The 15,445-nt window shown below is 36.6% G+C and overlaps 1 protein-coding gene across 1 annotated transcript in view; it reads right to left on the bottom strand.

Moving 5' to 3' along the window:
• LOC109068823 (SH2 domain-containing adapter protein F-like) overlaps positions 1-15,445 on the bottom strand; it is a 108,549-nt gene that overhangs the window by 85,981 nt on the left and 7,123 nt on the right. The window contains 1 exon segment of the mRNA XM_042743395.1: positions 3,596-3,728. Within this exon segment, the coding sequence (XP_042599329.1) occupies positions 3,596-3,728 (133 nt within the window).

The raw sequence follows: 15,445 nt of genomic DNA, 5'->3' as shown, positions 1-15,445 counted from the left end.
AGAGACCACCAATCACAGGCCCCAAACATCCCCCCTCAAAACACAAACACTAAACACAAACACTACATGCCACCAGTGAACCTCACTCTCCTCATGCATCGAATGGTGTAATCTTGTTGTAATCTTGTTGTTCAGAATGACCAATATTTGTGTGTGTGTGTGTGTAATCTTGTTCAGAATGACCAAGAGTGTTCGTTTACGCAGCACAGGAGACCTTGGGGATTGTGTGAAAGTTCTCACATGGTGAATCGTGTCACAGAGACGTACGAGTATCATCACACACGAACACAGAGACACACACTGGAGTTCAGGCTGACAGGTCACAACAGCCTTCCTGACATGTTTAAACACATACAGCAGCTCAGTGAAAGTGTCTCTGTTAGTTTAGTGTGTCTGCGTGAGTGACAGAAAAAAAAAGAAAGGGAAAAATACAAGAGAGATTGCTCACTTCCTCTAGTTAGTAAGATATTCCACACACAGTATTGAAGGAAACAGCAAGCACATTCACACACTCTGTGTGTGTGTGTGTGTGTGTGTGTGTGTGTGTGTGTGTTGTGTGTGTGTGTGTGTGTGTGTGTGTGTGTGTGCGTGATGAAACTACAGCAGTGCTGGAAATACTGACGGGGAAACACCAACACATTCCATACAATCCACGGGGAACACACACACACACACACACACACACACACACACACACACCACACACACACGCACACACACAGGCATATCTCACCATGACAAACATTTATAGATGAATCTCCTGAAGCCTGTCACGTATATGTCCTAATCGTATTTCACCCCAAAACTGAAGAAAAAAAGAATATGAAGCCTATTTAGGACCACAGAATATTTTAGTCTACAACTGAACATTTTGACAATATTTTCATCCATGAAACAATCCCACATTTCAGTACTATATTGTAACATACACACATTAATCTTAAAATAAATAAATAAATAAATAAAAAAGGCAATATGTATCATGTTAAAATACCAAATGGTTATAATGTTTATATACCAAATAAATAAACAAACAAGGGTTTAAAAAAACTGGTTCGTAGGGATTGGGAATGGGAATTTTTCATGCAAGCACACTTCATGTAGTCACAGTGCCAAACAAAGATATATCAATCAAAATTTTCAAAAATAAATAATTACGGACAGCATTTAGACATTAAAGTAACGAGCCAATGAAATGCCAGTTTCATCTCCCCTTCTGTTTAGAGAGCTACGAAGCACATCCAAGATACATTCATTTATTAATTTATTTTCCCTATGTGTTCTGTGACGGGACAGATGGCTCTGATGAAAAGATGAATATATGAAAAAGAGGAAGAAGGAACGGAGTCCAACTGTAAAAAAAATAAAATGGCCAGCTGTCCTGCTCGGAAATGATGATGTGTAATGAAACATCAACCTGGGAAATTATGCGCTGAGCTGATTTACGAGACGCCCGTTCCTCCGGCTCCGTTCAAATAGAGTTGGAAAAGAACAAACTAGCTTTTGCAACCCAAAGTCAAACAAACAGAGCCACAATGATTCTAGTGTTGGAGTCACGCTGAGCAGATGATTAAACTGTGAAGTCATCTGTTCAAACTGAGAGAGAGACAGAAGCTGAAGCATCTAAAACACTGCAGGTTCCTCGCACCGATCAATCCAGCAGCTCACCCCAAACCTGGCCGTATCTCTCAAACACTATCAAACTTGGCAAATTAATACACGAAAGCTCAAATGGATAATTCTGTGTCAAATAATCCAAATTCCAGAAAATATCCCCATCTCAAATTTTTTTTTTTTATTTAACAAACATAAATCGTGATGAAAACCAAAATATTAAATGTCACGGATGGATATTTACAGAGTAATCCATTATTGGACTATTTTCACCTGGAGATGAATTACAGGGGGGTAAAATGACATTAGAAAGATTGCAGCATCATAATATTATTTTTGCACAGAGATTTGTAGGTCTATTAGTAAAATATTTTGTCTTTTGCAATAGCTGTTGCAGTAAATGCCAAAGGTGACAGTTTAAAAATAGAAAAATACAAAGTAGGATTTTTTTTTCTTTTTCCTCTCATAGTTTGCATGGCTTTAACTCAAGAAGTATTAAGGATCTCTTAGTATCCTTTTAGATTTTGGTTTTTAAGAAACTTTTCTTTTGGTTTCTTTATTTTAAAGGCCCTATATGGTTCAATTCCACAGTTATTAAATTCTCAATATGGCTCCAAGAGTAAATTGTTAAATTGGAAACATTTTCAGTGGTCAAAAACCCAACGTGGGTCACTAACAGTGACATGTACACTAACAGAACTAACAACACTGTGAACAATACTTCTGCAGCATTTATTCATATTAGTAACATTTAGTAAACATTTACAAAGACATTTTTAAAATCAAAAGTTGTTTCTGACATTAGTCAATACACTGTGAATGAACATGAACAAATAATAAACAATTATATAAGGATAAGAACTCCAAGGCACTCGAATTGTAGTGAAAAGTTAAAAAGCCTTTATTACATCACTGGCTTTATACGTTAAAACTCTTTTGGTGAGAGGTACCTCACCAAACAATTATATTTTACTAAAATTAACAAAGATTAATAAATGCTTAAACATATTGCTAGTTGTTACTTTGTTAGCTAATGCATTTACTGTACATGCATTTTAACAAATGAGAACTTTTTGTAGTGTTACCCGTAGTTGTACTGTATATGGACTACTTTTATAGTCATTTAGGGTTTACAACAATATGTGAGTGAATAAACGGCAGGATTTTCATTCATGGTAAACTACAGCTGTTAATAGTTCTGCAGTGTCTCAGTCTGACCTTGGTCTGTTTGTTGAGTAATTTGGTTGGCTCATCTGGGCTAACAACACCAGTCTGCAGTGAACCAATGACAGATTGCCCCTCCATTGTTTGAGCCACGCTAAGAGAGGAACACAGCCACTTCCTCTTCAAACCCCATTACAGCGTATACAAATGGCTGACAGCATCCGTGTGCATGCGTTCGTGCGGTTGTGCCCTTGTACATGGACACGAGACCACAGCGCCTGACATATGCAGACTGTTTATGGAGGTTGCACTGTATTTACCGGATTCTAGACAGCTCACATATGGCTGCCGTCTTTATTCAGACAGGCAAGATGATTTCCTCGAGCACCAATCCGCTCACGCTGGGCTAATTGCTGCCACAGACCCATGAATTTCGACTAAACAGGAGCACAGAGCAGCTGTTTCACAACACATAAAGGAAGCCATCGCAATCTACAGCATCTAATTGATTGTTGTTTTTCAGTTTACAGCACTAAACAGAAAACAAAATACAGAGGAAATTAGACTCCACATTTCCAAGTACAAAGAGAAAACTAATCGCATCTAATGGAAGTAATGTTTAACAGGAAGAGAGTGACTTACTAAGCGTAAACTGAGCGAGATCCCATGGGCCTAGTGCACACATTTAAATAGGCCAAGATGCATTATCATGCTTGATTATATTCTCCTAGAAGCCACTTCAGAGTTCACAATCATCAAGCTGCACAACACAAAAGATGATGCAGTAAATTACTGCGGGAAAACACCGTCATCTTACCAGCCATCATCTTCTGCGCTTCATAGGGCTCCATGTAGCCGTCGTTCTCCGTTGGCTTTTCTGTGACCGTCTGGGTGCCGCCCGCCTGGTCCGCTGCGTCAAAGGGGTCGGCATAGTCCTCTAAGATGATGAGCTGCAAAATTAAAGAGAAAAAGCATCATTTAAATTAGGGCTGTCAAATTAATTACATCACTGGCTGCTTCCAAAAATCAAATTGCATGTATATCTGTAAAAATATATCAACATTAAGGCCTATATCCCTTTAAAGGTTTTTATAAATTGAACATAGAAGTGCAATTAAGCCTGGGTTACCCTGTGAGAAGAGAATCAGAGGATGAGACTCATTTTATTCTCTCACTTTCATTAATTTATTTCTATCCCACTGTTCCTCTCTCTGCAGGGACAGGACTCAAAGGATGCTTGTAGAAGGAGGCTGTGGTGAAAGGCACCGAAGGTATCCGAACTCTCTCTTCAGTCACACGTACAGTAATTATAAATTCACACACAAATAATCTCAAAGATTAGTCTTGTTAGCCCAGCTTTTATATATTGACAAAGTCTGGTCCATTATCCATCTTACTTTGGCCAAGAACCTCTCACTTAGACTGTAATATTTTATATAATATACAGTTCTACTCATTAACTCGAGAGGTAATGAATGAATCTCTGAGATTATGTTAATGTTCTAGTCACAGCTTTGATTCATGTTTATTGGATGATATTTCGGATAAGTTAGAACCTATCATACCATCCTCAAAAACACCAAAAAACTGTCTGAAGGACTAAATCTTTTCTGTCAGTATTGTTAATTTATTATTAAGTCCATCACAGAAGCCGCAGAAAGAGCATCAAGGTGGATTTGGATTAAAAGGTCTGAGGAGTGGGTTAGCGCTGCTGGGACACAAGTTTGGGCCTGGTCAACCCCAGCTGGGTCGCCTGAGGGAGGGTGTCTGATGTTGAAAGACCCGAAACACCCAATGATCTCAGGAAACATCACTGATGATTGTGTCCCAGTGCATTTATAGATGTATCTATTAGAGGTCGACCGATATTGGATTTTGCCGATACCGATAGCTAGGTTGGACCACACTGGCCGATACCGATTAATTAACCGATAGTTTTTAAAATGGATACTGAACAAAAACTAAAATAGTGCTTTATTTACAAAAAAAAAAAAAAAAAAAAAAACGGTACTGAGCCATACTAATAGTAGTAGTAGTGATAATAAAAGTAATAATAACAGTAATAGTAAATGTTGAAATTACCACATTCTAATAGGGTCCTATGAAATCAGTTTAATTTTTTCCTAAATTCCATTTTATTTATTTCCAAATTCAGTTATTTAATTTTTCTGGATTCTGTTTTTTTTTTCCATTTTATTTTTCTCCACTCCTTTTTAATAGTTAAATTAAAGTTTATTAATCATAAAGCAACTCTAATTAATTAAAATCATGAAAGTTATACATTTTCAAATCAATTTAATGAAAGTTTAACAAAAATTACATGATTAGGGACCTATGAAATGTTTTATTTTTTCTCACCATATTTTTTTATTGTCACCAAATTCTATTTTAGCATGTCTAATTATTTGAACGCATAAAACAACTTTATTTATTTATTTATTTTTCTTAAAGAAGCCTAATGATTTTTCTCCTCAAAAATTCTGTGTGTATTTACATTTTTATTGTTATCAAATCAAAGCATGAAACATTCATTTTATTTGTCTTTTAATTACTGAAAATTAAGCAAACTTTTTTTTTTTTATTTACTATTAAAATTAAAACATGGAAGAAATGTTGTGTGATTATTCCTTAAAAAATAATATTTGTTTCATTTAAGTAGTAGTAGTAGTAGTAGGCTATGTACATTCTACTGAAAAATAGACTTCAAAACCGGACTTTTATTTTGACGGGTTGCCGTGAATATCTTCTGTGCATGTGATATGATGCTTTTGCCCAAATCAAATGGTCAAATGCTCATGAAGTGACTCTCAGAGCAGTTCTGGAGATGTTCTTCATGTGTTTTCGTCCTCATTTAGTGAGACAGCAGACGCTGAAATCACCGCGAGCGTCACGTGCGCTAAACTGTGAATTCTGTTTTTATGACTGGATTCCGCGATTCCGTCCACGCTTTCTGCATCACGAAAATCACAGAGCACTACAATTATACCAGCACAGTGTATACTCTCACACTTTAACTGCTTCTGTTATTGAACACTCGAGTGATTATCTGATTAAAATAAAAGAGCAGCGCTGAGTCTAGGAGAACTCACCGGTATCACACACATCCGAACGCGTCGTGTTCAACTCGAGCAACGGTCTAAAACTGTTTATTTATTCACCAAACGGGCACAAGTTAACTTCAAGAATGAAAAACAATCGAGCGACAGACAAGGACAGCAGTTTGTAAGTGCTGGTCGACCTCTACTTATATTTATCAAGGACACATTAAATTGATCAAAAATTACAATGAAAACAGAGCCTTTTCAGCCGCTCCAGCAACAGACGCAACCTGGGAAACTATCAGACGCTCCAGCAAAGGACGAAACGCGGAAAACTATCAGCATGGGTTTTGCTGATAACCGATTGTTCCAGCAATCAACTATCGGTGCCGATTAATCGGCAAAACCGATACATCGGTCGACCTCTAGTATCTATGCACATTTGTCGTCTTCTTTCACAATTTTAAACTGAGGTGTCCCACAAGGCTCTGTTCTAGACAGCAACGCAACTGAAATGTTCCCAAGTCCAGAAATGTAGCAAGGAGATCTGTAAAATATCAGTGTTTCATCCGCAATTATACGAAGCTACAAGAATACTTTTTGTGCGAAAAAAAAAAAATACTTTTTTTATAACAATTCGTCTCCTCAGGATCACCCTGTAAATAGCGTACGTTGTTCTGTGTCACATGCTTCACACCAGAGAGGATACACAGTTTCCGTTCAGATCAAATTAAAACAACGTAGGAAACAGCTTATCCTATCCGGCGTGACGCATCTGACACAGAACAACATATGCTGTTTACAGGGTGATGCTGAGGAGACGAATTGTTGAATAAAGTCATTATTTATTTTTCTTTTGCACAAAAAGTATTCTCGTAGCTTCGTATAATTGTGGATGAACCACTGATGTCACATGGATTATTTTACAGATCTCCTTGCTACGTTTCTGGACTTGGGAACATTTCAGTTGCATTGCTGTCTATGGGAGGGTCAGACAGCTCTCAGATTCCATCACAAATATCTTAATTTGTGCTTTGAAGATGAACGAAGCTCTTATGGAGTTGAAACGACATGAGGGCGAGTAATTAATGACACAATTTTTAGTTTTGGGTGAACTAACCCTTTGAACACAACTTTATCATCTCTATGCTAATGACTTACAGTCGTCAAACCACTCACACTAGGTGAACATATAATCATTTATCTTCCACAATCCATTCACATTGGCCTATTATCATGGTATAATCCATTTCATATCCATGTGCAATATGTATGAGACAGTCAGCGAGGGGACTATGGGTGGTTTGTGGGTGTGCTGTCTGAGGCTGAGTCTACTAAGACACACAAAACTAATCAACAGAAGAAGTATAAACTGTCCTTCACTGCTCACACAACATTGCACAAATACAGGCTTTGGCAGGCAGACATGTTTAATTGCAGCCCTGTTCTTCTCCTTATTCTAAAGGGTATTTCACATGCATGATGGTAATTAGATGCACATGACCAACACTCTGAGATTCATTCATTACCCCTAGACTGTTTGTCAAATTGGAATTTGGTCTCCTGACACCACAAAGCTGTAATCAATGACTCAGTGCTTCAAAATACACAATTTCAAGGGAGGATGTGACAAAACAATAAGCCTCTGTACAAGGAAATGTTGTACTGGAATACCAGTCATCCAACGGAGCGTGAACTACCAGCAATGCAAAGATCTTTGCGCCTGTGACACCAACCATGCAATCATACAATGCATTCTGCAATATTAATACTCATGTTCAGGAAACTGTGATATCCTTTCACAATGTGGTTCATTACTAATAAAGTATGAATGAATAATTAAATTTAGTATAATGGCAACATAATCTGTGGTTTGAAATGAAACATGCTGGTGATTTTGCCCTCAGTAAGAGAGAGAGTTCAGTGAGATGGTGCCATCTGCTGCGCTGGTCTCTGGCAGAGGTTTGGACTTTGAATTTGGACAACTCTTGGCATTCCTCTGGGGCAGAACTACCACCATATGAGATAGTTTGGAGCAAAACAAGTGCAGCAGAAGCTGGGCCACACAATCGATTCACTCTACACACAAACGCCATTCATCTCACATATTTTACATTCTTTGTAGGTCAGTGTGTGCTTTGGAAATGAATCTTTGTAATTGTTCTCTATGGTCTGTGGTCAAAGAAAGACAAGAGCATTACCATAATTGGAGAACTACAAATAGACCTAAGCCACACATAAAAGGAAACCTCAATGTTCCAGTCACAACTGTCTGATTCATGTATACTGGATGATATCTCTGATAAGTTAGAACCTAACATAGCACAAGGTCTGCTTTGCTTAAAGTGACTAAGCCATCTTTTCCGTCAGTATTAGGAATCTATCTTCCTCTCCAGCAATTGTAAACTATGGTGTCCCACATGGCTCCGTTCTAGGTCCTATTTTATTTCCACTGCATCTGTGTCCTTTGGGCTCAGTTTTCCACAAACACAACATTTTTTTATTTTTATAACCTCTATTCTAATGACTCACAGTTGTCAAACCACTCAAACCAGGTGAAAATCATCTACCCTGCAAACTTACTGCCTGGAAGTACTAACTGAAACCTACTTTATGACAATAAGAGGGAATGCATTATATCTGGACCTTTAAACACAACCAATAAAAGTGTCCAATTGATCAACTTCCATTTTCAGTAATGCACCTCACCACAGTAAAATATAGGCCTACTTGCTTTTTCTTCTTCTCTTTAACAATTGTAACGCTCTCTATACGGGAATCTCTCAGCACCATCTGTCCTTCCTGCAGCTCTCCAGAATGCAGCTGCCAATCTTCTGACAGACAACAACAATGAGGATCATATTACACCAGTCTTGGCTTTCCTCCACTTGCAATCCAGTACACAATTGAGTTTAAGGTGCTACTGTTCGTTTTTAAGCCTTTGCATGGCTTACCACTATACAATGCTGATTTTCTCCAGGCTTTTGAGATATTAATTTACATTTACATTTATCCATTTGGCAAACCCTTTTATAACTGTTTTTTACCCTTTTACAGACAGGTATTCCCACCCCATGCCACTGGTGGGTGGATGGATGGATGCATTCACTCAAATCAAGCCGGTCAAGCAAACAATGCTCCACAGAATCAGTGTTTAAAATGACTTTTCCAAAAAACTACTTACAAATGGTTTACTTGTTGCAGTTTCTTTACATAAAAGTGGAGAAGAACAAGTATTTTAAAATCAAAATATCTATATTCTTCGCAGAAAAGAAAAACATCTACATAATCTAAGATCCAAAATTAGTATTTTAAAACTAAGTTTGCTGGAAACCCTGCATTTTTCTATGTTTAAGGTATGAGGGGGCTGTAGCAGAGTAGGAACAGAGAGGCCATCATCATCTCTATGTAATTACAGGCTATTCCTCTGTGCACTGTGGGATTGAGACAGGGGACGAGACCCAGCATGAACACAAACTCCAGTTTACTTTCCTACCACAGATAAAGTTCCTGCAAAAACATCACCATTAATCACAAACTTTAATGGCACAATGATATATGTTAGAAACAACAGCACTACAATTCATTTCAGAGTCAGAGCTCTTTGCTTTCTGAAACTGCCATGTTCACTTCCCTCATCATTTCCAGTGTTTACAGAGGGATGAAAGCGAAGCCAAACCACACCAAACCCTGACTGCATCTAAAACCAGAAACCAGCATCAGAGAGAGCCGAAGGACATACTATACAAAGTACATACTACTCTTACCATTTCTGCAGTATGTACACTGTGCACATGCATGGATTACCTACAATAATTTTGAAAGTATACAGCAAAACACACTGGACAGAACAGTTCAAAGCAAAGCTCTCTACTTGACCATGTAGTAAGTGACGAATGAAACAGAAGTTAAGTATGATTTTTAACATCTCTTTCAGCATGTGATCTGACTGCCAAATGTAGATATTTTAAAATGGAATTTCATTAAAATGCTAAATAATGTGTTTCTGAGAATATGAGAATAATATGAGAATATACCTAGATGTCACTCATAGTGAGCTCATGAGATAATACAGTAACTTTTTTCTTAAAAACTATTACTTGAAATAAACTTAACTAAGATTTATTATATATATATATAATATTTTTATTACGTAATCTTGTTTCTTATTTCGTTACATTTCTTATTTCTGATTAGTTTAATTTGGAACAAAAATAACTTAAGCTAAATAATAAAGCTTAATTAAAACTGTATAGGCATAATACATACAGACATAAACTTAAAACTAACTAAAAAAATGCAAAATTACTAAAACCTTAACTACTATTAAAATGGAAACAGAAATTATAAAACAAAATCTAAATCAAAATATTCATAAAAACTACAATAGTGCATCAATGATACTAAAATAACTGGTTTATTGTTGCATACTATTTATAGAAAAACAGTAGGCAGTATAAAGAATATAACGCACAGTACTGTATGCATGTACTTTAAGTATGTAGCTTGCATGCATTTTATTTTGAATTTGTTGGCTTGATTAGCATGTGACAGATGGACAGCAGATGTCCTTTTGAGTAAATATCGCCATCAAGGTATTTCTCACATATTACCTGGCTCAGGTACCACATTCTACATCGCCCTGCACTTAGAGATGCTACTAGCTGATTTTATGCTGGAAATGTGGAATTATCATAAAGCAAAAACAAACAACCGTCAAACAGAGGATGGGAAGGAGCAGATATATTTATAGGCATCTTTCAATCTCACATGAGAAGTCAGTCAAAAAGCATTTCCACTGCTGTTAATGCTGTGGTTTCAGTGGGGCTCTGAAACATGTCAAGGTCAGCCTTCAACTCCCTGAGTCCACACAGCTCAAAGCACCATTATCAGTGTCTGACACTGAGGCATCCAAGCATTAATACGCTTTCAAAGACTGAGATTCGCCCTCATAGCTGAGCTGAGTCAGTACTATAAAGCCATCCAGGTCAAATAAACATAAAGAGAGAAAAACAGAATAAACCTACAGCTGTGACCATCAGCGATGCATTCGAAATCACTTCAAACTTCCACAGCAAACATTCTCCTACTAACAAAGAGATGAATTACAGTGAATTTAATTTCTTCAAAATGAAACATATTTGCATAATGTATATTAATTAACATAGCTGAGAATTACATAATGGTATTTATTTAATAACTGATTTTTTCTTAACCACACTTAAACTTCTTTAGCAAACATTTTACTATGAACCAAGATATTTCGGCCTACACAAAAGATATAATATTTAAATAATGCATATCAAATTAACATAGCTGAGAAGTTAAGATAATGGAATTTAACAGATTTATTTAAAAGCTAATTTTATTTTATTTTATTTATTTTTTTCACATTTAAAAAAAAAATGTCCCCAGGTCACTCAATTTTCTAAAATGTATTTAAGAAGATTGAACTCTCAGTAATTTAAAGGATTAAGAAGTGAAAGGCTAATTATATTGAAGCAACAGCATGTTGCTGCATTTCCCATTTATGCAAAGTTTGGGTGATTTTTAGCTGTCCTCCACTCAAGCATACTTAACAAGCTGTTTATGCTGAACGAGGAGAGAATAATTAAGCACAGTGGCTCTTAGTAAAGCGGGCCCCGTGTGCCTCCGTGAGGGGAGCAGAGCCTCCTGGAGTGGGACGACCATCTGCTGGCTGCGTGTGCTGGGTGTGTCATGAAAGTCAAAAACACATGCAAACGCTACACATGCCCTTGAGGAACATGGTGAGAAAAACAGCCCTAATTGCTGCTCTAAGATCAGCCGCACCAACCCACAGACAGAATAAACCTTGTGTAAGACCAGGAGGTTGAGCTTGTTCAGTCCAGCAATGTCACTTAAGTTAGCTGTAAATGTAAACCAAAAACCAAGAAGATTCTATCCTTGAATAAAATAAAATAAAATAAAATAAAATAAAATAAAATAAAATAAAATAAAATAAAATAAAATAAAATAAAAATGTATTTTTGTGCTAATTTAATTAAAAGTATTTTTGTATAAAAAAAATATAAAATATTTTACGTATAATATTTAAAATAAATATATACTTAGATTTATAACGAAGAAATAACAATTTAATTAAAAATAAATACTGATCTATATTACGCTTTTGGTAAAACACCTACAGTATAATTATTATAATAACAATTATACTGAGAAAAAAAATGCAGTGTCAGAATGCACAGCTACTTCTGAATCACCATCAATAAAGAAAGTGTAGTTATGGCGTCTAGCAGCAGGGACTAACTGCCAATTCTAAGCAGCTAATTAAACCTCGAGCCCTTCAGCAACAGCTCGACACCTGACAGAGACTCATGATCATCTGCACCGACTGCAAACTCTCAATTACAGAGAAATATGAATTCTGTATTGAGCTGAACTGCTTGACTCATTACAAGAGATTCAAATCATAAAATCTCCATTAGAGGGAAATTCATTTGGAAAGCAATAAACACTGAAGCCACGGCAGAGAAACACGGCTGCATTTCTCCGGGTCTCCGTCTCAATCCGTCCACCCTGAACTTCAGCTTAGGAAACATTATGATAAAACACTCTTTGAGGGTCGTAAATTTTACTGGAGTCCACAAACAGGGTTCAGATGGGGTTTGATGCTTGCAGCAGATCCAGAGGGATTCCCGCTCCACGTTCTCCTGATAACACTATCCCAGCTGTCAAAGCGCCGGAGAGAGCCTGACGCTGATGGTTTACGTCCGGATCCACGGGGATTTGAGCGGCACATAACCTAATGGGACCCGAGGCTTAGCGGCACGATTGCATTAAGGGCCGTTTAAAACGGGGCCCTTTCTGCTGCTCTTGTGCTTTTGCCGCTAACGCTTTGTAAAGCGCCGATCAAATCTAATGAGGAGAGCCCTCTGAGAGGACGACACTACAGCAGCTCCACAGCAAGAAAGAGAAAGAAGAACCAATCCCGGATCAGACACAGGAGCGCTGTTAATATAACTTGTAACAATTTAATCAACATCTTTTAAAATGCAATCAAATAGAACAATTCACAAAACATTGCATTTTTTTTTCAAATAAGATGCTGCAGGACTGTATTAATTGAAACATGTATACAAAATACCTTGGTTGTTTGATATTCCTTATAAATAATATTATTACTACCAATTTGGTAGTAATATATATATCTGTCATAACTCCTTCAAGTTAAACTGAGCTTCTATTGCGTGTGTTTGTGGTGAAGATCAGTGTGTTTGACGGTAGTTTTCTGCTCTCAACATCATTATAGAGCACGACGGAGCTGAAGCTGCACATCAGAAGGGATTCAGCGCTAACACTCAAGTTCTTCTCATTTAGTCTGGACGCTCCATCTATCCTCAGTTCTGCTGCTCATGTCATGATGACCATCACACCGGTGAACTGAAGCACCATCCAGAGACTCGACCGGACGCGACTCGCTCTTAATACAGCGCAGATATTCCAGATTAATCACTGAAGGACACGCTTGACAAAATCCAATTTCCCCTCACCTCTTTTTCTGTTTCCAGCAGATCTGAGCTGGAGTTTTAGAGGGAAATGGAGGCAGATGCAGGGAGAAGAAATTGAGCTGTGATGCTAAAATATAAGATGACATTTTTATAATGCATGCACATATTTCAGAATATATTGTGCACTACACACTGATTTTAGCATCAGTTGCAAAGAATATTCGTGGATCTGTGTGCACTGTTGAAATTTCAAGAAACGCCAGGATTATTTTTCAACTCAAAATCAAAAAAAAAAAAGAGAGAGAGAGAGAAATTATATTTTTCACAAAGAACACAGCCTATTTTTAGGGCGATTAAGATTGCATTATATAATATTATTCATTTATTTATTTATTCTATTATTGTCAGTTTTTAGTAATGCAATGCACAAAAATACATTTGAAAACTTAATAAATTGTATTAAAAATATTGCATAAAAAATATTTTGTAAAAAAAAAAACATTTTTTTTAATAGTTTGATTAAACCAGGGTTATTACTGTTAACTGAAACTATTCATCACTTGTAAAAAATAAAAATTTACTGAAATAATTAAAAAGTGCATATTCATAATGCATGCAAATATTTCAAAATATATTGTGCTCTATACACTTGTACACTTAACATTATTGCATTAAAAAAAAACTTTAAAATGAAAAAAAATCTCATATTTTTGATTTTGGGGTGAAATACAACATGCATATTTCTTCATGAGATTCAGTCAGTTGTTCCTCTGTTCAGCTGCAGCTCAGTAGTTGTTGTATTTGACGCAGGAAAGCAGATCTCTTGATTACAGGCAGAAACAGCGTGGCCTCAGAGAAACTCCAGAGCAGGGCGGGCCGAATGTGTCTGTCCCACGAATGAGAGGCGACGGGTGGAGAGCAGCTCTGACACGGGGCTTTCCACCACACACTCCACACATCCAGACACATACAGCCGGCCGAAAGCACCGAGGAGGATCATGGGAAAAACATGATTTACAGGGCATCGATTTTGAGTCAGAGGAAGCTTTCGCTGTAAGCCATCGACGCTGAGATGCTGGAGAGGCGTGTTAACCACTCCCTGTCTATTTCAAGGGGCAAGATCCGACTTGCCCAGTCAGAAGGGATTGTCAGGGAGCTGTAAACACTTCCTGTCAGGAAAAGAGCACTTCCTCAATCCTGGAGCAAAAGCACTCAGACTCCAGAGCTTGAGTCACTGCTTGGACTCGGACTAAACCAGGATAATTACTGTAAACCAAAACTCAAACAGTTACTTGAAATAAAAAACATTAACTGAAATATAATATAATATAATATAATATAATATAATATAATATAATATAATATAATATAATATAATATAATATAAAAAACTCAACAGAAATACAATAGAATTAAATAGAAATAGAGTTTTATTCATTTTGTTATTATTTAATTTTTCATTTATTTTTAAAGTTTTAGTAATTTTATTTCATTTTATTCAATTCAACTATTATTATCAATTTTTTTATTGATTTTGTTTTGTCACATATTTTATTAATTTTAATTATTAATTTATTAATTTGTTTTAATTATATTAAAAAGCAAATTATTAAAATGAAAAACACACAACAAATCTTCTAAAGCTTTAAATAATTTAATTACATAAATAAAATAAAAAAATTCAAAATTATATATAGATATATATATAGCCAGGTGAAATTACAACAAAAATATATTCAGTCTATATCACAACCACTTAAAAACACCATGTATTTCGCTGGTTTACTTCTAAAACTGTAATTGTCTTAAAAATGCCCATGATATCTTTTAGAGGGCAGCTAACCAGCCTGTGTTTGTTTGGTGTTATTTAAAATCAGGGCATCCCACAGTGAGATCAGAGAGCGTTTTATTTCTCCCACAAACATCTCACCGTGATGATTATATTCCCAGCAGAGAGACATTCAGACAGAGAGGAGGAAAGTCAACCGGCGCAGGCCAAGAGGAACAGAAGAGACTACTTACACGGACTAAGAAGCATCTATGCAGTCTCAGGCAACCCGAGTGTGTTTCTCTAGTAGCACGGCTAGAAAGATTTCTTTAATTTCTATTTAGTGTTATCAATGGCAGAGCACCACAGGA

This window comes from Cyprinus carpio, chromosome B18, assembly GCF_018340385.1.
Source record: "Cyprinus carpio isolate SPL01 chromosome B18, ASM1834038v1, whole genome shotgun sequence".
In the NCBI taxonomy this organism is placed as follows: domain Eukaryota; kingdom Metazoa; phylum Chordata; class Actinopteri; order Cypriniformes; family Cyprinidae; genus Cyprinus; species Cyprinus carpio.
Note: the sequence above shows the minus strand (reverse complement) of the source record. Positions and strands in the feature narration are given on the sequence as shown.